At 46.6% G+C, this 21,315-nt stretch overlaps 9 protein-coding genes across 9 annotated transcripts; 4 read left to right on the plus strand and 5 right to left on the minus strand.

The window, feature by feature from the left end:
- Positions 1-220: 220 nt before the first annotated feature.
- Positions 221-1,397, plus strand: COCMIDRAFT_30885 (uncharacterized protein; the record flags this gene model as incomplete). The annotated part of the gene is made up of 2 exons (XM_007695169.1): positions 221-1,168; positions 1,224-1,397. The coding sequence occupies 2 exons, from the start codon at positions 221-223 to the stop codon at positions 1,395-1,397; spliced, it is 1,122 nt and encodes a 373-aa protein (XP_007693359.1).
- Positions 1,398-3,018: 1,621 nt separating this feature from the next.
- On the minus strand, positions 3,019-3,982 carry COCMIDRAFT_9942 (uncharacterized protein; the record flags this gene model as incomplete). The annotated part of the gene is made up of 3 exons (XM_007695170.1): positions 3,019-3,462; positions 3,519-3,845; positions 3,902-3,982. The coding sequence occupies 3 exons, from the start codon at positions 3,980-3,982 to the stop codon at positions 3,019-3,021; spliced, it is 852 nt and encodes a 283-aa protein (XP_007693360.1).
- A 918-nt stretch (positions 3,983-4,900) lies between these two features.
- Positions 4,901-6,260, minus strand: COCMIDRAFT_109615 (uncharacterized protein; the record flags this gene model as incomplete). Its single annotated transcript, XM_007695171.1, has 3 exons — positions 4,901-5,029; positions 5,096-5,968; positions 6,096-6,260. 3 exons carry the CDS (start codon positions 6,258-6,260, stop codon positions 4,901-4,903), a joined length of 1,167 nt encoding a protein of 388 aa, XP_007693361.1.
- Positions 6,261-6,727: 467 nt separating this feature from the next.
- On the plus strand, positions 6,728-7,801 carry COCMIDRAFT_41505 (uncharacterized protein; the record flags this gene model as incomplete). The annotated part of the gene is made up of 4 exons (XM_007695172.1): positions 6,728-6,765; positions 6,881-6,983; positions 7,199-7,300; positions 7,373-7,801. 4 exons carry the CDS (start codon positions 6,728-6,730, stop codon positions 7,799-7,801), a joined length of 672 nt encoding a protein of 223 aa, XP_007693362.1.
- Positions 7,802-8,941: 1,140 nt separating this feature from the next.
- On the plus strand, positions 8,942-10,198 carry COCMIDRAFT_41507 (uncharacterized protein; the record flags this gene model as incomplete). The annotated part of the gene is made up of 4 exons (XM_007695173.1): positions 8,942-9,349; positions 9,394-9,480; positions 9,574-9,942; positions 9,980-10,198. The coding sequence occupies 4 exons, from the start codon at positions 8,942-8,944 to the stop codon at positions 10,196-10,198; spliced, it is 1,083 nt and encodes a 360-aa protein (XP_007693363.1).
- Positions 10,199-13,923: 3,725 nt separating this feature from the next.
- COCMIDRAFT_109613 (uncharacterized protein) lies at positions 13,924-15,264 on the plus strand (the record flags this gene model as incomplete). The annotated part of the gene is made up of 1 exon (XM_007695174.1): positions 13,924-15,264. One exon carries the CDS (start codon positions 13,924-13,926, stop codon positions 15,262-15,264), a length of 1,341 nt encoding a protein of 446 aa, XP_007693364.1.
- A 1,278-nt stretch (positions 15,265-16,542) lies between these two features.
- On the minus strand, positions 16,543-17,145 carry COCMIDRAFT_30890 (uncharacterized protein; the record flags this gene model as incomplete). Its single annotated transcript, XM_007695175.1, has 2 exons — positions 16,543-16,898; positions 17,013-17,145. 2 exons carry the CDS (start codon positions 17,143-17,145, stop codon positions 16,543-16,545), a joined length of 489 nt encoding a protein of 162 aa, XP_007693365.1.
- A 193-nt stretch (positions 17,146-17,338) lies between these two features.
- On the minus strand, positions 17,339-17,518 carry COCMIDRAFT_109612 (uncharacterized protein; the record flags this gene model as incomplete). The annotated part of the gene is made up of 1 exon (XM_007695176.1): positions 17,339-17,518. A coding segment is annotated over one exon (180 nt), but the record flags the coding sequence as incomplete, so codon positions are not given.
- A 1,490-nt stretch (positions 17,519-19,008) lies between these two features.
- COCMIDRAFT_30891 (uncharacterized protein) lies at positions 19,009-21,087 on the minus strand (the record flags this gene model as incomplete). The annotated part of the gene is made up of 4 exons (XM_007695177.1): positions 19,009-20,153; positions 20,210-20,622; positions 20,675-20,932; positions 20,984-21,087. 4 exons carry the CDS (start codon positions 21,085-21,087, stop codon positions 19,009-19,011), a joined length of 1,920 nt encoding a protein of 639 aa, XP_007693367.1.
- Positions 21,088-21,315: the final 228 nt, after the last annotated feature.

A 21,315-nucleotide genomic window follows, 5' to 3' on the forward strand; every position in this document is an offset into this window, starting at 1 on the left:
GCATCTATAAAGCTAGTCAAAGCTTAGCTAGATAAAGGCCGAAGCACCACAGTCACGCAATATAGCACAACGTACCAAATTGTAACTAGTTAGATAGAACGGCCTTTGGCCAAAGTCCTACATAGCCAACGGCTGATACAGGACTATAATGGAATAATAATAATACACTCGCCTGGGCTCACGCGCTTGGGCGCGTCAGGAATGGTATCTCTCTCGGCGCATGTTCTTCTTCACACATGGTGGCATATCGTGGAAGTGCAGAGAAGCCGAATGGAACAAGCGCGAGGTATACTACGACATGGAAGAGAAGCGTTCGTGGCCAGAGCTGCTGCAGCGGTATTCCGCCGACCAGCTGACGTACGAGACAGACCGGCACATTGCATTGGAAGGTGTTGCCAGGCAGATGAAGACAACCATGAAAGGGTCCTACCACTTTGGAGTCTGGACACATATGCCAGAGTTACTACTGTGGATGATGAGTGGGCCAGAGTACGAGGTCAAAGGTCCAGATGCACCATCCTGGAGCTTTGCGAGGAGAACCGGACCGAAGTTTTACTGGAAGACAATGGTTCAATTTGGCTTTAACCTGACGGCGGTAAATCACACAAAAGGCAGTCTTCGAATCAATGAAATTGGAGTCTTGAGTACCACCGCACCGATGGGATCGCTTGTAGCAACAGAAACGAGTCGAAATTGGATCGCCGCCCAGAACCACGTCCCATGGAAATGCTCTCTAGTTCCTGAGTCCGTACTGCTGTACTTCGCGCACACGACAAGCCGTCCTGTGCTCTTTCTCTTCGATCCCAGAGACCCTAACCGCGAGACTGCTATTGGACTCGCCAGCTTAGACGATGCCGCAGTTCCTGACTGCGTGTTAACAACTAGTCGAGTGAAATGCATTCTCCTGGTTTGCTGCGAGCGGCTCTGTAATATGTTCGACCGCATATGGGCACCGATCATGGAAGAAAGAAGCTCTATACTCTTTCGTGGTATTGACGAAGCTCATATTGGGCCTTCCCGTCTCCCAAGCGCAATCCCATCTCCTCAGTATCTAGAAAACCCAGTTTCGATGTTCGAATTACCGAAACAATTCGAGGAGACGGAATGGACCGAGCTAAGGAAGTATAATTTCGTGTTTGACACGAGTAGGTTCGGAGACGAAGCGAAGGTAAGTGTGATGTTCTTGGAGAGGGGGCAAGGGAGAAACGCAATGGGAATGCTAGTTGGCTTCTGGGCAGACTCCCAAAGTGGGAATTGAGGGGGAGAGGGTGTGTTGGGTTATGCTGGTGAGCGAGGTAGAAGGAAGGCAGGGGTTTTGGAAGAGGATTGGAATGGGTATCTTGGGGGTGCCACCGGTAGACATGGGGTTTGAGTACTTGGAGCTGAATTTGGTGTAATAATTTGGTGGGCAGAAACAGTTAACTGTTAAGGGCTACCATCCCTAGTGTACGGTATACAATATGTTCGCAAAGTCCAACACCAAATCCTATCAAACGGAAACTGGTCCATAGAGACCTTGGCATTGGCTCCAAAATCGCAGTTTTAGCAGCATATTACAATCGATCACAGAAGAGGTTCTTGTACAAGAAGAAATGCGATTTAATTAGCTCTAAGAAACTCTACGCTGATTAGCCGTGTTAAAGTTTCAGCAATCTCCGTTTTTCGATAGCGCCTAGTCACGTAATGGACACCAATATCTCAACCAGAAAACTAACCAAAAAACCAGTTCGAAAATCAGTTTGGAAAATGAACCGAAAACGAGCCAAAAAAACGAGCCGGAGAACTAGCTCGAAAACCGGCCATAACACTAGCCAGACTAGTCCCAATAGCTAGAAAAAGGATCAAAAACAAGTGGCTTTGATAGTCTACCTAAGAGTACTGGAATTAGAGCTCAAGCTGAACCCCCTTTAGCACAAGGGAGCTATCATAACTACTTATTTTAACATATATATGTATGATCTCTAATACTGCAACTTTCCATACAACATACCTCCTCTAACTTCTTCCACTAATTAGCAAATATTCCTAAGAAAACTTACCGACGTTGGATTCGCGTCGGAGCAAATCTAGGATGTGTGATGGGATAGTGCATATATGAGAGCCAACTTTGAAAGAACAAGATAAGCTAGTGGTTAACAACTAGAAGCCCCTTTTCGATGTGAAATCTGTCGCTTAGAGTGCGCAAAGGAGAGGGGCGAAAGAAAGATGATAAGAAAAAAGAGGGGCTGCGCCTATCAAGCCGAGCCCATTTACCACATGCCCTGCTGCAGTTGTAGTTACTGATAGGGCGGCTGAACCCAGCTGTCCACACGCCCCTAGCCAGTGCCTTGTGCTCAGCACGAAGAGGAATTTTGTTCAATCTACACACAGCTAGTCTTCAAGTATGAATAGCAAGTGTAAGCAGCTATCCCTTATGAAGCAAGATAGGAGAAACATTGGAATAGGAGTCGTCTATTAAGGGCGATGACTTGTAGTTGCGTGCATGTTGGATTTGTCTGTATATACTCACTGCGTTAGTAAAGCCGCGGAGAAGGTTGCAGCCAAAGCTGTGCACATGTCATAGCATGCAGTGCGTAAAGTATAGGGGATTTAGCAATAGTACCATGCCATAGTCTTTAATTGCAGGCTTCCTTCAATTCTTTCTCCGGTGCGCCAGGCCAAAATGTTACAAGATCGCCACCAGACCCCCATACGCATACTAGGTTTCTTTCTTCAGTAAACTACGCCACAGGTAGGCGGGGATCCTGATGCTTTGGACCAACTGGGATCAGCGTCCGTCTATCATTCCCTAATAAGCAAGAAATAAAAATCTTTCGCTGAACAGTCTGTCAGGCCTAAGCAAGGTTATGTGGGACCTATAATGGATGCTGTTATGTCGATGAGTTAATCTCATCGGCAGCCAAAGTGAGTGTTTTGCGGGTTTGTATTATGGGAATGTGCAACGTTCCAGACCGTACAAGTACATGACCAAAATCGCGACACATCTATGATAATTATAAGCTAGGAGGCGAACATTGTCTAGATGATATTCGCAAGAACACCTAGCAAGACCTTGTTATTAATACGACAATCTTCAGTTGGTGTGGCACCGTATCTGTATCCTACGCGAAGCATGAGTTCCAAGTCTGCAGTGCTGTAGCCTTTCATGTTACTCCTAAGAACAAGCGATAAAGCCCATGAACAAAGCGTGGTCGTGTCCGATATATGCTCTACGGTGATTGCGTTGCTAGGTGCTTCCGTCACCAAAGTATCCATAGTTAGCTGACCGAGTCTCTCCGTGTTGATGTCCGGCTCAACCAACTCCAAAGCAGAAGTTGAAGCGGTAGGAAAGTCAAGAAGTTCCCATGACAGAGGCGCATCCATCTGGCTGAAGCCTAGAGACTCCTGTTCCGAGACCGAAACGTCTAGAAACGGTTCAATTGTTTGTTCAGCCTGGTTTTCACTGGTTGCCACTTGTAGTAGCTGCAGCCGGTCGGTATTAGACAAGAGCAAAGTCTCAAACTACGAGGTACAAATACCTGCGATGATTCCAGCGCAGTAGAGCTAGACAAACATTGGCTCGCTCGATTACAACGCGCGTCATCGAGCGGCGGCAACGAGATATTGGGGGCAATTTTGACTGCAGTTTTGTATGCTTCCAGAAATTCGTCACGCAGCCCTAGTGACTGTAAAAGTTGTTTCAACGACTTGTTTTCGGCAGTGAGCTCCTCGAGCTTCTTATTGGCTCTGCTTTCACCATGATCACTTTCGAGCTCACGGATTCTGTCTTCGAGAGTTGCGATATACTCTTTTTGTCGTGCGCGACAACGTCGCTGGTTGTTACGGATACGTTCACGATCTGTAGCCTGTTCTTCGACTTCAGCATTCCAGGGAAATTATCAAATGTGAGCAACCGTCGTACCTTCCCTATCGAGGTTACTCTATTGTCACTGATCCTTGTTCTCAATTGCGGCCGTGTTACTGGTGGCTGCCTGGAAGTCATGTTGCTGAGAACGTACGTGGATGTTCAACCTATGTTGGTGTAAGAAAGACCGAGGTTAAATCAGGAGCGGCAATGACGTAATCTGCCACCAGACGCCAAGATCGGCCGACTTAGCTGCGTCCGTGAATAATCGAAAGAAAGTATCCATTGTTTGTCCGCTTAACCTTGTCCAGAAAGCTCTGCTGAAAGTGCTACCTGGATTGATCTTCTCAGGTATAGCCATTGGTACATTAGGGTATTGGTATACTACCATGTATCCATTTCGAGAGACTCGGAGGTATTCCCGTACCCGCCGTACCTAACACTCTGATGAATCTCTAGAAGCGCGAGCACAAACGAGAACCAAGATGTTGCGAGAACATAAGACATGTTAGATACAGCGGGAAATACCCACAAGGATAATTTCTAACTTCTAACTCTTATTGCGCCCCCCCTCTCCCCTCATCAAAAACAGAGGGGGCCCCCCACGCCACACTTTGCCGCTTTCAGTGGCTGAGGGGACTCGTTTTTTGGACGAGGGGGTGTGCGCTGCATAAATAATCTTGAGGGAATAGGAGGAGTGATATCTAGGATGATCGTCTATACAATCATCATACCATTACAGTTTCCTCTACATGTGAATTGCTAAAATCCGTCGTTACAGCAGAAGGGTAGACTGAATCTTTGGAATTATAAGTTGAGAACTTTGTGTTGCAACACCGGGGTCTATGGATTACTAAAGCTCAAATCCGTGCATTATGCCATACGATTCGGGGCCTGGCGATCTTTCACCCTGCGGAGTTGGAACATGAACCCACTCGCAATTATATATGAAATCCCAGCGAAAGCTTGAGTGTAAAGATATCTCCTAGAGGAGGAAGGCTGTCGAAGTTTCAACGCAATACCTTCAGATACTGGCCAGCGCTGTTAGCGGAGAGATTAAGAACAAGATCGGTAAATTAAATAAGACGTACCAGTGGTGGGGATCACTACTGCTGCCCAAGACAAGGACAATAACGACTGCAAATTTTTCAACCCAGCTACCTCGACACAAAGCGGACCTATAGTCTGTGTATGTGTGACGGTATTAGCATGTGCGCTCTGCAAGCTTAAGGAGAGTTTAGTACAACGCACCATCCAGAAAACCCCAACGATAGCCCCACAAACGATTGAAAAGAATACGGTGAGTGCAAAAGTCGTGGCCGGTAGCCAGAAGGCGAAGCATGAAAGACCGCATAAGAGAGTAAGAACACCTGCTGTATCGATTCGGCTCCATCTGTCGCTGAGTATGCCAATGACTGGTCGTCCAACTGCAGTACCTATATTCAACAATCCTACTACATCCGTAGCTTGGGCTCTGTCGAGGCCTATGGACAAAGCAAAGTCGGATAAGGAGAAGAGAAGAACAACGTAACCTAGCATACTAATAGCAGCCCAGGCAAGTAGCAGTATTACATCGTACCGTCGAAGAAGTGTGGTGTCAAATCCAAGTTGAGAAGGTTGGATAATGTGATTTCTGTCTCTAATTGCTGTTATCGCGGCTAGGTTGGCCGCAAGTGCAAGAATTCCAGTGATACGTAAAGCCCAGCCAATGCTAAAACGCTGAATGATAGCTTCAGTACCCCAGGCAAAGGCAGCGCCGCCAACACCTGAGCCTGCAGCGCTTACTCCGTTGACTAGGCTGCGCTTTCGAACAAACCATTGAGAAAGAATAGGGAGGCTAGGGACATACAAGAAGCTAATGCCACAGCCAATGAGAAAACCTTGGCAGATGTACAACTGCCATATTCGAGTTGCGAAGGAGGCGCCAATAAACCCACTGGTCTGAAAGATCAAGCCGATGATCATTGTGGTATGCATGCCAAGCCTTCTATTAAGAATAGTTACACCAGGTGCTATGAGCATGGCTATGGAATAGTTGAAGCCGCCGACGAACGCGAAATCCCATGTTGATGCGTCTGGGAAGACCTCTTCCGCTAAGTAATGCGAGAGATAGACGCCGTATGCCTAGACAATTAGGTTAGTGAGACTAATGACTAGGTAGGCAGGTAAGCGAGAACCATAGTTGCTACAAACAATTAAAGGCTTAACCTGCAGCCTTGGGAAGAAGTTTTGTACAAAACTATGAGCTTACAGAGACTGTGCCCCAAGTGAAACAGTTGATCGTAAAGCAAGCGGCTACACAGATCCAACCGTAACCGCCATCTGGAGGAACTTGCCCTCTTCTGTTGCCATGCTCGCTTATGTCATCGAACTCCTCTGCTCCTGTAGATGACAGATGGTCGGATTGAGTCGCCATTCAAATTACAGCAGATCAGGAAACAAAGAATGGAGCGGGTATCTCGTGGACTTTCGGGTGTTCCCAAGGTCGTGAGAGGCAAGTTATGTTGGCCATACAGTATGTCACCCGCTCGCGGCAGCATGTCACTTTTGCAGCAAATTTGTGGGAACCTGCAGCTTGGTGATGATCCTAAACAATGGCTCCATGCAGAGCCGTTCGATATATGGGGTTTCCATAATGCCCAGAATGTATGTGATCAGCAAGTTTGGTGTCTCGTGCTCAAAAGATTGGTTACTGTTTGACCTTGGGCATGATGAAAAGAGATGTTCGCTTCGTGGGTAAGCAACAATGGATTTCCAACGAATAGCATGCAACTAGTGACATACTTACTAGTCTTGTCTTGGCAGTAACACACATGCATTCTAAAGCCTCGCCCCTAGTCATGTACCAATACCGTCGCGTTGCCAGCTATCGCTCTGTCCCTAATGGTAAGTCAATCCTTCCAGCTGCGTGGAAGATTCATGTATGTTTGCCGGTCACTTCGACGAATACGCTTCTGCAGTAACACCTGCTCGATCAAGTGTCCTCGTGGTTGATGAGCGCAGCCATGAATGGCGACCTGAACAACAAAGGAGCAGAGCGCGTTTGAGCCGACCCTTTCTCTTGGATGCTGAATACTCGGATCAAGATTGGGTCGCTCGGCTCGAGCTTGGCACGACTTTGGAAATGGTAGACCATGAAGTTTTCAAGAGCGGAAGCGACTGATTGAAGATTCTTGTCTTATACGGCAGTATGCGACAACGGCAAGCATCTTCAACGGTAGTGCCATCTTTGCGTGAGCACAACTAAGCAGGGACAGGTCCTATTCACGCCTACTGGAATTTGAGGCCAGCTGAATACTCTTCCAACTGGGCTGCGACGTTCGCATTTATAATCCTAGTGGACTCCTTGTGAAGGATGACGTTCGGCACTCGCACCCAAAAGTGCAAGAGTTGCGAAACCTCAGCAAGTGGAGCGATGGCCATGTCTGCATAAGCCCCGAGCAACATAGGAACCTTGCTAGTACTTTCCACTCTGCAGTAATTCGTTTCTTGGGCTTTCTATTCAGCTAACAAGCTTTTTCTATATAGATTGCTGGTTTTAAAAATCAGGTCGACTGGATACCTCTCTCAACGGGCTCTATTCACCCAACTCGAGGTCGCACGTTAGCAATCGCACAAGCTTGTGGGGGATCCCAATCTTTCAACCCCGTAAACTCCCTGCGCATTCTCGGAGAACAGATGCGTATGCTCGCCATCCCAAACCAGAGCTCGATACCCATATCTTATAAACAGTTTACCGACGAGGATACGGACGAAGGGCGTAGCAGGCTTATGCCTGGTGGCAACAGAGACAGGTTAGTTCACTGCATGGAAGAGTTTGTAAAGTACACATTGGTGGTGCGGCCACATTCTGATCTTTTCGGTGATCGATACAGCAAGAGAGAACAAAGGAGAATCAAGGAGGAGAAAACCAAACCTTTAAATGGGAAGAGCCATATATCTTTGACCAATATGTAATTCATGAACGGGAACATACACAATAATTTAGGGTTTCTTATGCGTAATTAGAGTTGACAAGTTGTATTGAAAAGCAGAAGAAATTCGCATAAGCGTGTGCATTTCTGGATTGCATTATCACTGTACAAGGCCTCAATGAGCATCCTTGAGTCCGCATGGTCAACCTTGTGCTTGTAGATGGCTTTGATACTACACACTAGAGTAAGATTGATTCAACGGCTGAATATCACGACCAGACATCAGCGTCGTACTCAACCATCCATTTCACGTACTCATCACCTGCCGTTGCCCATCTCTTCACGCCCTCGGCAAGAGCAAGACTCTTCATTTGATTGTCTCCTTGGTCCAAAATGTAGTCAGCAAACCATCCAGCGGCACGATTGCCACGCCCTTTAGAAGAAGCTGGAGTGCGTAAAACGCCAGTCAGCCTTATATGTACAAAGAGGAAGGCGCTTGCTAAGAGCAATCTAGTATCGAACCAGTAGGTAAAAACGTACAACAAAACCAGATTATCTTGCGGAGGCCTGCGTCCTTAAAAAATTTGTATAAGCTTGGTATAGTAGGGTACAAGCTCTGCGCAGGAAGGTTAATTGAATCCCGTAAGGTGCCGCCCTGCTGTACTTAGATCTTTGAACCAAAAGGTGTGGTAATGATCAATACTACATACCTCAAAGTCATTACGGCGTAAATCGATGAGCATATAATCTCTGCTGGGTGTCTCTGCTGTTTGCTTGATCATGTTGAGCACATCCTCGCGCTAAATGGTAGCAGGTGTGGCTCTAGGTGTTGGGTATGCAGCATGCCATGGCGATGTGACTCCTGCGGTAGTCATTGTGCGAGACGATTTGCGAAACTTTTGAGCGACAAGAAGAGCAGTCATACGAATGTCGTGAGGGACCATTGCGACACTACCCAAGGACAGTTGCCTTCATTTGTAGCGAGCTGGTGAGTCACTGCTGGACGATCATTGGTTCAAGCCGCTACGTAGCGTTGCATCATCTCAACTTGCTCCTTCTGAGCATTAACTCAGATACAAAAACGTAACTACTGTCAGCGTCCGTTCTGACTACCACTATTAAAATTTCTTACACTCTTCTAAAAAAAATACTGTTGCATGAACAATTTCTCGAAGTTTTCATCATGGCCTTGTCATCGGAAGAGCCCCAACCCGTCGATACCGAGCCCATTTCTCCTCACAGGGATGCAGATGTCGAGAAGCTACAGCTTAAGGAACAAGTTGCAGTGAAGGACCGGTCAGTAATCAAAGGGCTAGGATGGCTGGATCGCTTTCTCGCCTTGTGGATTTTGGTTGCCATGATTATTGGAATTCTCTTGGGCAACTTTGTCGAAGAAACAGGACCGGCACTTCAGAAAGGCAAATTTGTCGGCGTATCTATCCCCATTGCTCTTGGACTACTCGTTATGATGTATCCGATTCTCTGTAAAGTACGCTACGAGACTTTGTACTGTCTTTTTCGTACACGTGCTCTCTGGGTTCAGATTGGACTCAGTATCTTCATGAATTGGATCATAGCTCCGCTCCTGATGGTATGTATCTACCTTTTGCCAGATCTTCGGCTAATTCGATGCAGCTCGGTCTTGCCTGGGCCTTTCTACCTGATAGAAGCGACTTGCGCACAGGACTAATCTCAGTCGGACTAGCCAGATGCATCGCTATGGTACGTTGGTTGTTCTTTGCCACTTATACAATGCATTGCTTACACTATTTCTAGGTTTTAATATGAAATGGGCTTGCTGGTGGCGACGACGAGTATTGCGCTATCCTGGTGGCAGTTAACTCCATTCTCCAGATGATACTCTATGCTCCACTCGCCATCCTTTTCATCAAGGTTATCAGCCGTGAAAATGGTACCGTTGCTGTCTCCTATGGGACAGTTGCAACAAGTGTCGCAGTCTTCCTCGGAATACCTTTAGGCGCTGCAGTCTTAACGCGGTTTACGCTGCGGACTTTCGTCAGCCCGGAATGGTATGAAAAAACATTCTTGAAGTGGCTGGCTCCCTGGTCACTCATTGGCTTACTTTACACCATCCTCGTTCTTTTTGCTTCCCAAGGTCGCCAAGTCGTCCACCAAGTCGCCTCCGTTGTCCGAGTCGCGGCACCACTTATTGTATACTTCGTCGTCATATTCTTCTTTATGCTGTTTTTTTTGCAACAAGCTCGGGTATGGATACAAACTGGGAGCAACCCAAAGCTTGACAGCTGCAAGCAATAATTTTGAGCTCGCCATCGCCGTTGCTGTTGCCACATATGGTCCCAACAGCGATCAAGCACTAGCTGCTACTGTTGGGCCCCTCATTGAGGTACCTGTGTTGATAGCGTTGGTTTATCTTGTAAGATGTATGGGTAGCAGGTGGGCCTGGAAGCAAACTCAGTAGATAGATGAACTAAGCCGCCCGTGTGGGCAGCAGTGCATGTTGACTTTTAATTTATCTGTATGCTAAAAACCCAGTAATAATGAATACGCTCTCTACTCTCTCTATTAAACATTATCCCCAACAGTATGTACAGGGCTTTTCCTAGAGTAATCTCCTCCGCGTACAGCTCAGCATAATACATATAACCGAGAGCAGATATCAGGCTTTTGCAGATCATCGCTTACAGAATTTCCGAGTAGTGTCTAGAAGAAACAATCGGATCACTTGTAGTAGCTCCATATTAGCATGCTGGACAGCCGTAACTGCGTAAATGTCGAGCTCCTAGTCTTCTCGCTTTTAGAGAATGGACGGGGTGCAGCCGCAACTTCTTCCTCATCTGTATCCACGAGCTCTTCACTGAGTTCATCTTTAGCTTTGCCAGGGTCAAGGCTTCGACTGCTCACAAAGTAGTAGTGGGCATGAACGAACAATAAGAGTAATTGAAGGAATCGCTAACCCTACACTACTTGGAGGCCGTGAAAAGCCGCACGGGCTTCGTGTGCTCGCCGTAAGGGTGCAGGCGCTTTTGCTGACAGGGCGGATTTAGGGTCGGTTTGAGGGTCGGGGACGCAGGAGAGAGCCTCTTTGACTGGTGAACCTTCAAGATATCGTTCCTCATTGAACTATGGGAGATGCAATTACATCACACTAATCTTTAAGAACACGATGCTAATATATATGAGGTCCACTGCTTATGGGACTATGCGGTTGAAGGATTGGCTATTGCTAGGTGGTGGCTTTTAACGTGTTCCTCGTGTACGTAGCCTCCTTTTTTTTTTAGCTCAGCCCCGCCAGCCTTACTATATAGTTAAGCCCCTGAATCGCTCTCAATGGCAACTATAATCACCGGACCGATCCCGTATGGATATTGTAAAATAACTGCTCTTAGTTTCCCTAGATTTGCATGCCATCATCCAAGCATGTCTTTAAAGATTGCCTCTCCTATCTTTACTAGTATAGTGGGCAATATTTCAGCTTGTCAAGCACTTCACAAATCGCGGGATAGCGAGCTGTTAGTCCGCACTGGAAAGCTTGATATTTTGTCTTTTTTTGGTAATGGGTAAAGAAGTCAAGTGGAAGCAATTTTGTGTCACGGCCTTTTGAGAAGGACAAAGATGGGAAGCAGCATTGCACACCTCTTACTAACTGGCACTTTGTAACGGTGCCCGTTAAACTTCTGTATATGCAGCCGCACAGTGGGTAGGTATAGAAAGACTAGGCGCAGTCCCTTCAACGCGTCGGGGCTGCCTCCAGTCTGGCTATGCTAGAGTGCGTGTGAGATGGGTGCCACGTTGTTGACGTCGAGCGGTCGTTGGTGAGCTATAGGCCCCAAGCTCCTGGAGCTTCATGACCAACATAATCCCATTCCCTCCTACAGGTCCGCATTCAAGCTTTTGTATGAGCATGCCGGAACGACTTTTCAGGATGGACCGGGACCTGTAAAGCCATTCTAATAAACATAATGGCAATATTTTTGTGTCATTCGTCCACTTGTTTGGCTGCAGTCACATATGTGAAGAGCATGACCAGATAAAGTTTACGAGCAAGTTGGTAAGATCAGCCTGAAGGCTAGGGTATATATCGTTCATCAGTCAATGCTAGTATACTATCTTGAGAGGCGATCGCAGATATTTTAATGCCTATATGCAGTATGTGGGTATCCGTTTATCGGTTTCTCTTTCAATATTGAGCTAAGGGCATAGTAATGAAGCGGAGACATGAAAGTAATAAAACGATTTACGTTGGCACGAGATGATGAACAAAGAGGGTTGGTGAATCATGAAAGGAAAAGAGTGTGCTGAGAAGAGGTAGCCATGAGTCGTCGAGTCGTAAAGATTGGAGTGAAACGCTCGTTCGAGGCAACGCTGGTGATAGCTTTGCCCAGTAGCTCACCAGCCAAACACCAATGACATCGGGCCATTCCCATTGAATCTAGTGAACTTGGATAGTGCTGAGCGGTCGCCAAAGCAAGAACAGAAGGGTAAATGTCGCGTCGAATGTCAGGGCTTCAAGCACGAGCTAAGGCTTTGGTCCTATGCTCTACTGAGTGTATGTCCGTACAGTATCCGAGGTATCACCTTCCAGACCAACTTCAGGAAAGATCGGATAACTCATTGAGGGCCATTCAGGACGATCGATGTCGGTGCCGTAGCTAGCGTTGAAAGCGGGGGGCGCAAGTGTTTCTCCGCTCCAGGTCTATGTAGTGCCATTCAACGCGTCAGGCAAGAAAGTTGGCTGAACTGATGAGGTGTCACGTAAGTATCTGTGAAAAGTGGTGGTATCGAGTAAAGTCTCTGTAGGGACGTCGGGGTAACTGCCATATTTGATATTTGAGTTATCGTTGGGTGTGTCGTACTTGATGTAGTAATGTCTTGGCTGGGACTGATTGCCATGACTCGGCTCGAAGGAAGCCGGGGGGTTGACCTGGAGCTTTTGGAAAATTGTTCCTAGTGGAAGAAATCTGATGACTGTTGGCAGGTAGCTTTTGAGAGAAATGCTCAGATTTTCGGCAATGAGTGAGGCTTCAAATAACCTGCTGTATCGATGCAAAATCTGAAATTTCTTTTCAGTTTTGAGCTCCGAGAATGACTAAGGAAGTATGTCCAACTTCCCCCGCAAACCCTTCTTTGCAAGCGTCTCCGATAACGTCGTCTTTGGACTATCTAGTTCTTTGTGACATTACCATACAGTGCCAATAGAGATTCCTGATGTTTGCAGGACATGAAATAGGTTTTGCGTGCCGCCATAGTCGCTCGATTGTTGGAGCTTTAACGGGACTGAATTGAGGGTTGGCAATTCTTGAATGTATGAGCTCTATCCTTTAGAAGATCCTTTTGCGCTCGAGACGTACTGGAAGATCAGTTGCAATAGCTGAATAGCGAGACTGACCAGACCTGCTACAAAGCCTGCTACGCTCAGGGGGTCAGCCATCACCACTCTCCATGAAGGTCCGATGCGGACACGCTGATATATGATTAGGCAACGATGCGGCTGCATTCGGCTCTCGCATTTGAGATTGCGGGGCGAAGCATCATTCACAAATGCGATGCAGTGCAAGCGCCGCCATACCAGCTCGGCAGCGCCAGACTTGTATCTGCCCCACGGCAACTCTGCTTTCTTGTTGGCCACCTTAGCGCCAGGATCCAGCACCTGGCAGAGCACGGATTCCCCTATGCATGTGATATTCCCCTGAACTGCGAAAAAGGCTCTTGAGGTGAGGTGATGGATTTTACCGGTGTTGTTCAATTGGCTCAAATGGGGCCAAGTATATGAACGAGTCTACGTCTAAACGCCTGTGTACGTCATGTCAATGCGTTTTAGCAATTGCCTTGGAAGGCAGACTTAGATTTCAGGGTACATTTTCGAGTTTATGCAGCTTATGCAGAAGTATTAGGTTCACCAGAAGCCTTATCTCTTGCGCATAAGTTGATACAGCCCTTAGACTATTACAGAGTCCCCGTCCATAAAGAATTCATTAGTATCACTTGCCAATCTATGGTCGCCCACCACACCACCACTTCACCATGCTTCCTCAACTAGCCTTCCTAATGTTAAGTCTATGCGCCTATGTGACTTCGCAGCCTTTGTCCAAGGTCGAATCTGCGAACACGTCGAGCTTGTACATGGCTCATGGAGAGCAAGAGCTCCGGCGAGGCTGGACTCCATCGCTTCGCGAAAGAGGGACCATGGATATCCTCTGGAGCTGCACAAGCACCATTTTCTTGTGCTGCTGGTCGATGCTCTGCCTCAACGTACCAGGTCCTCGCGACACAAATGGGACAAAATTGCGACGTAAAGCAATGATCTTCATTCTGACTCTATTCACACCAGAGGTCGTTACAATGACCGCTAGTGGCCAATACTTCGCTGCAAGACAATCTGTCAAGGACTTTAAGGCCGCTAATATTAGTGATTGGTCGCCTCAGCATGCCTTTTTCGCAGAAATGGGCGGCTTTGTTTTACAAACACGCGACTGGGTTCCCTTTCCTATATCCGCAAAACAACTCCTCTGGTTAATTCAACACGAATACGTCGCGATTCCTTCGGCTCTGACTGGGCGGATCTTAGATCGGAACAAAGTCGATAATTTAACCCGATTTCTAATGGTTACCCAAACTGTCTGGTTTCTAGCCAATTTTTTTACACGAATTGCCCAAAACCTCAGTCCAACAGCCCTTGAATTAACTACTGTGGCATTCATATACGCAAGCTTGCCGACCATGTTCTTTTGGTGGCACAAACCCGCCGATGTGAGCGTATCCGAAATTCTCACCACCAATGCAAGCATAGCAGAAATACTGTTGACTGGGGGTGAGGCTGCACGCGAACCGTATGGTAATACTCCATTGGACTTCCTTGACCGCAGGGAATGGTTCTGGATGATATATTGGGCTCATTTTAGAACTGCAGTTCGAGGACTTGGCATACCTGCTGGAACTCGCGTACGCCCAATTGATCGATTTTCGAACTTCAGTAGCCCTGAGCCTCCAACTTGGTTTTTCGGCCTAGGTGCTATTTACTACTTTGGGTTTTGTGCTATATTTGTTGCAGGTTGGCACCTGAGCCTACCATCGCAAAGAGAACAGCTCTTGTGGAGAGTAGCGTCTTTGACTGCTCTTGGGACTTTAGTTGGTTGTTTTATTGTAACCGAAATAACATTCAGAATCTGGCCTTATCTCCAGTATAGCCTAGGGACTCGAAAGGACCAAGGTATTCTGGAAATGGATCAGAGCCTCAGCCTGATCCCTTTTGACAGACGTAAAGATGAATCTGGAATAAGTGAAGGACTACGGCCAAGGCCAAGGCCTCGCACGATCTGGGACTGGATAAGGAATAATACTACCAGTCAGAATCCTCGGCTTTCTCTTCCTCTTCTTACAGCTATACTGCTACAGCTTCTTTGCTTTACGCATCTCTTAGCGCGATTCTACATAGTTGTAGAAGACTTTGTAGCTATGCGTTCTCTACCGTTAAGCTGCTATAAGACTACTGTATGGCAGCAGTTTATTCCTCATCTCGGACAGTAACCTGCAGTGTAACAGATTTAGAGTGACGTCTAGGACGGGCGAGTTTGCCACGATGCAGACTTCGAGGGGTGTGCTAGCATCGTCATCTGTTAAACCAAGGTCACTTGCGGCTGGAATGCCTGCCCAGTGCTATAAGGTCTGTCCCCTGCAGCTCTTCTTCTACACACTGCAAACCACTGCACATACCCTGAGTAACGACCACTTACTTCTTGCAGTTCGGAACTCGGCTGTGTGCTCACACCGAGCTCACAACCGCTACCTTGCCTGGCGGCATCTTTATCCTCCCCGTATCGACCTCATCCATCGGCGTTGCCAGTCGTTGGCCCATCTCATCCCTCTCACACTACTGCAAACACCCCACATCTACAACGTGTCCCACCCTCCCTTCTCAAAACAAATACAACCTGAGGCCTGTCACCCTCCGTGCTATCAGGCTTATTGTTTTCTTCTTCATGATCCTTATTGGTCTCTGGAACTTCTCCCTCAACATTGTGGCTCGATACAAAGAACACACCTTCAACTACATGAATGGCTTTCCTCTCTGGGCTCTGAACATCATGTATGTCTATTGTGAGGTTCTCCAACTCGTCTTCGACCCTTGACTGACCCGTACTAGCACGAGCATAGTGTTGTATATAGCCCCTAGAGTTCCTAGCCCTTTAAGGGATAGATGTTCTGGATAGAGTGTCTATCTGTTACTGTTGGTTTTTGAATACTAGCAATCGAACTCTATCTTTCCTTCTTTTCTAGTGTGTGTTACAGTTTCACTAGTTGTTTGGATTGTGTTGCTTGGGGGCGCAACGCTAGTCTCTTATTACTAGAACATAAAGTATTGATTTCGCTAAGCGACACCTGTCTAATGTGTGGCGTTGAATCTTGCTGTAAGTATGCCGCGTATATCTATCGCTAATCTCCAATGTCGTATTCCCAACGCCGATGCCAACGCTAACGGCAATGCATTACGTAATATGATCCACAAAATGCCTGGATGAATAGAAATATAGGAACTGGAGATAACGACTTCAACATGTCCTTACTTGTAGAGTTTTGAGGCCGTCTACCTAGAAGGTGATCATCCAAAGAAAATCTAACAAGGTATGGATAGACAAAGAACGGCCTACTAGATCCTAAATTGCATGCTCCTTATGCTGGCCTAACACTGGAATCATAGAAGCACGCCGTATGCCTGGCGGAATCTAACGAAGCCACGCTTTATCAGACAATGATTCTGAATAATCCCTGGGGGGATCTGGTGGTAGTAAATACGCTTGATCGAAGTTAACTCCCACCCCTGTTGTCTAAGTCTGACATCCCAGCTGGGTCGAAGACTCCAGCTCTGCTTTTATTGGGAATGACCATGATACGAGGGTATGTACTGCTCTCGTCCTGTATACCAGTATATTTGCCTGACCCATCGCTTGTGGCTAGCGATTGCGTGTGCTCATCAGCGAACTGTGCGCCGACATCGTCGAGATCATGGGTGCCCGCGTGGAATGGCCAAAGCTCTGGTGATTCGCTAGCCGGAGCGTATGGCCCCATCGATGGCCCGTATTCCATATGCGACTCAGTAGACACAGTAGTAGTTATTGTGCTTAATGTCGGTATAAAAACACCGCCCATCATGTATCCTGTGCCTGAATGCCACTGCACGAGCTGAGTTGTTCCTCCCATTGGCAGATGGTGGTAAAAGTTGTACTAAACTATCAGAGGAGGAGGTTGCGGCCAGTGCACCAGCGGCTGTAGCATACCGGGGTTTCGGTGATCTCGTTCGTTCCGCGAGTTTCGTGACGCAGTCTGGTTATGGGAGGGCGCGCCTCTTCCACGACCAGACTTTTGTGCCCGACTTCTTCGGCCTGGACGCAGGCTTCCTGAAGGAGACATGTTGCTTGATATGCCAGTGCATATATTCAAGGATGGCGTAAACCCTGTCTATGCCCCGATGGGTAGCAAAAGTAGGTGCTATGTACCGGAAGTTGGTCAGTCGCTTCTGTGCAAATGTCTGGAGACAAAATTGGTGTGTGGTAATACCCATGATCATTGACTCACACTTGCACTGTGTATGGCGCGAAATTCTTCAAATTTTACCTTGTGGCCATCGCCTATAGGTACTGGAGGATATAGATGCGTGTTCAAGGAGCAAGATGTGTTGGGCCTGATTGCGGAGATCCTGCGTACCGAACAGCTGGATGACGATGGGATGGACAGGACACGGGCCGCACCCGCAGGGTGATCCACCCCACTCCCCGCCACCCCAATATTAACACATTAGTGACTTGTTTGAATGCGCAAGCCGTTCGGGCGAACATCGTCATTCCACGCAATGAATCATGATCGATTCTATTCTTTGCTCAAGATACCGATATTGATCACTTCAAGTATCAGCGCCTATGCATCCCTCATCAAAAGATTGAAACAGGGAATAATCTATGAAAATAGTATTCTGTTACAAGTAATAAAAAGGATTCTCACCTTAATGAACAACAAGACAGCCAAAGGCCTAGAGACGTCTACGTTAAAAAGTGATAGATTATTATCGAGTCTAAGGTTACGTATGTAATATACTATCTTACTAAGGCTAGCTATCTAAAATAATAGTATATAGAGAAATAGTAGTACTATCTCTACAATATTACTAAGAAGAGATAGATAAGATTGTAGAACTAGAAGTAATAAGTATATTATGAAAGATAGGTTTTCTCATTTACTTTTATTATAGGTAACTTAAATTATACATTCTTACTAGTTACTTTACTTAATAAAATTATTTTTTGTGATATATAGTAATATAGATTAGGTTATCTTACTTTTAAATACTTTCTATCTAAGTATACTACTCTACTATATCGCTAAATAAACCTAACGGAATATAAGTGTAAAGCTTACTAGCCTTAGTATAGGACCTAGTAAGAGAATTATAGATTTAAACCCTATGTAACATATTCCTGTACATGTGCTAAAAAAAACCTAGTCGTTACGGGTGGACAGCCTGTTGAAGAGCTTGGTGAAGGAATGCTTTATTTTAGATATGGTATCGTGTTCCCAATGGCACCTTGTCTGAGAAGGACAATGCTCGGAGTGCGGAGTATATTAGAAAGCGAACTGATGATGCTTGTGTAGTACAAGAAGTCTTTGTCGATAGTCTAGAGAAAACTTATGGAAGTCAGTTTACTGTTTTATAAACTCAGAGGAAACTAGGGCGACGAAGCCTGCGATCTGTACTACACAATCACTGCCTGCTTTAATGGAGATACAGAGAGATTTTGTGCCTCGGAAGAAACAAGGCGGAGCCGGCAGGGTGTGCCACATGCCCGTCCGGCGAATCAGAGCCGAGAGTGTTGAGAAAGTAGCCATTCACATAAAACAGACGGGAGTAATATACACTGACGGGGGGCTTCGAGTTGCGCTCCGACCAAGTTTGACAAAGGTCATTCATCACTCGATAACAAGGGTCCTTGACGGAAGAACACAGTAAACACCCTCCTACCCGAACGGTCAGGGGTTCAGCACCAGCCTCAATCATGTCTTGGTTTTCAGAGGACGAAATTTGCAGCATGTCATATCACAACCAACCGCCGGGTAGATAGCAACAATCCTCCCCAGACCATAATTCAGTCACTGCTCACTATACAGTCTGATTAAGTCTGTATCCCATCGCTGTATTTAGCCTCCGCGTCTTGCCAGCCTTGTCTCTAAGCTGAAAACCTGCTAAAGAAGATCATCGAAGCCCATTCACTCAAGCCGTCGTTATGGGAGTGCGTGATGTGAGCGCAACAACTCCGCAAGCTGAGCTGCCTCAGGAGTTTTCTTCCATTCAGCTCTTCGTAATGGAGATGTTGGTCCCCTGTTCTGTGCCAAACTTGCCTCCACAGATGCTCCATTCTCAAGACAAAATGTTGCGATCGAAACGGAGCAGCTGCTATCGCTTAGAACTACGAGACAAGTTTCATATCCTCTGATGTCGAGAGCATTTGCCATTGCCTGCATGCACTTCAGAGCATTAATCTCGGCCAGGGCATTTGGTCGAGTTGGTAGGAGCCTGCGGAAGAGAGTCTGGTAATTTCCTACCTCTGCACCATATTCCGCGAATAGCTCAAACATCTCTGGCGAAGGAGTGTTTGCTATGTCTTCGAAATTACCGACCTTGATCATGTATCGCTCCAGCAGGATTCGAAATAGCTCCGGATCTCCTTTAGGCTTCTCTTGACGCCAGTTCAAATTCCAACTCCGGAGCAAGACAATCTGATGTTGTTTACATATTCCACGCTTGCGGTTGACAGGCTGTGGTGTCTGCTGATTAGCCGTCGAACCTGAAAGCTGTCCGCTGGTTGGCTGTGGAGTTTGGAGGCAACTACACTGGCATATTTTCAGGATGAGTCGGAGCATGTCTTCAGATGATCCTCTCATTAGACAGGTCTTGATAAAGTATGCGCCATGCTTCCGGACACTAGCATGCATATCGCGGACCAAATTTAAATCGTCTAGGTTGATTGCATCTTCGACAATAGCTTTCGCTTCGACGAAGAAATTACTGTTTGACGCTGAATTATGAAGTCCACTTTTATGGAACTGATTGATGTGATTTTGAAGAAGCGATGTGCTGGTAAATCCGAGGTCATAATACGGGCAATCGATGAAATCGCATTTGAACTGTCGATCGTGAGCTTGAATATGGTTATCTTTTTCTTCGCTGTTCTTGAATCCGTCCCTGAATCGAGCACATCCTGGTCTACTGCATCCGTAGATATGAGGACCATACAGAGCCTGAAGCTTTGCAAAACCACAATTGGCAACATGGTTGCTGCCTGAACAAAGCATCTGCTCAAAGATGCGTCGTATCCGGGCTTGGTGCTTTGAAATCGTGAATGGGTCGAGATTCTCCCAATTTTGAACTTTCCAAAGTTAGTTTAATCTATCGAGATCTTCTCACCCTAGAGGAAAAACATACTCTTTCTGAAACAGAAGTTGCGCCGTCGCGACCTCCAAAAAGAGTCTAGATTCATCAAGTCAGTGTGCAACTCCTTGGGAAATCCTGCAAAGCCGTTAAATCTCTTCCCTGCAGAGATTGTGTTACTGGAAGAACCAAAGCCATCATTCCTTCGTTTATCAAGAAGGGATTCGATGTTGCGATGGGTGATCTCTGGTGCTGACTCAACACACTTCATGATGTGGTCGAACCAGCGACGACAGACGTAGTTCTCTAGTAACAATGATCCAGCTTTAATGTATTCGCGTACACTTTCGTCTGGGAGCTCTTCATTGAAACAATGAGATAAAAGAAGATCAATGCAGGTTGAGCTAATATCAGCATGCGCCTTAGCTTCTGTCAGGTATGGTCCGCTTTGTACATGAAGAAGGAATCTGGAAAGAATTCAGCATGAGCCACTGGTAGAGAATATGACGCATAGCGTACTCCCTTGCGCTGAAATGAACAAAACGGATATAGCCGTTAATCTCCTCGATGATTGGGCCACACCGCTGGAAAATATCCATAAAAAGTCTTCGAGAACCGCGCGACGGATCTTTCCCCCGGGCGATCATGAGAGCAAATTGGATTTCGCTCTTCGTAATTAGATCCAAAGAACAGCTCACCCATTCCAGGATCTGTTTTGCCTCGAGTTTAGCTTGAGGTGGTAAATCTTTTTCAATCCGTGACAGGACTCGTCCGTATCTGGGCTGACGTCAGTTGACTGTTCTTGAGTAAAGACCCGTAGTTTCTTACGCTTCATTGAGTCCGCTTGGGAGATTGTCAACCTCCGCTTTCACATCATCAAGATCGCTTTGAAGTTCCAGGTTATCGCAGACCAGCCTTGCATATAAAAACATGCCTTTTGAATATTAGGTAACGTGTTTTACAGTAACCGTGCGCGTGACGAGCCACTTCGCGTGACGAGCCACCCCAACAAGATCAGACGACAAAAAAGATGAGGTTATTAAGCCACGTACAAAAGCTATAATCGTGAGATTTTTTAGTGTATTAATATATAGACGCTACTAAAGCGTTTGCACTACTTATATCTCGCTGGCGTCTTGATTCGGCGGGTGTGTAGGCCA

This window comes from Bipolaris oryzae (assembly GCF_000523455.1).
Source record: "Bipolaris oryzae ATCC 44560 unplaced genomic scaffold scaffold_278, whole genome shotgun sequence".
NCBI classification, from domain to species: Eukaryota; Fungi; Ascomycota; class Dothideomycetes; order Pleosporales; family Pleosporaceae; genus Bipolaris; species Bipolaris oryzae.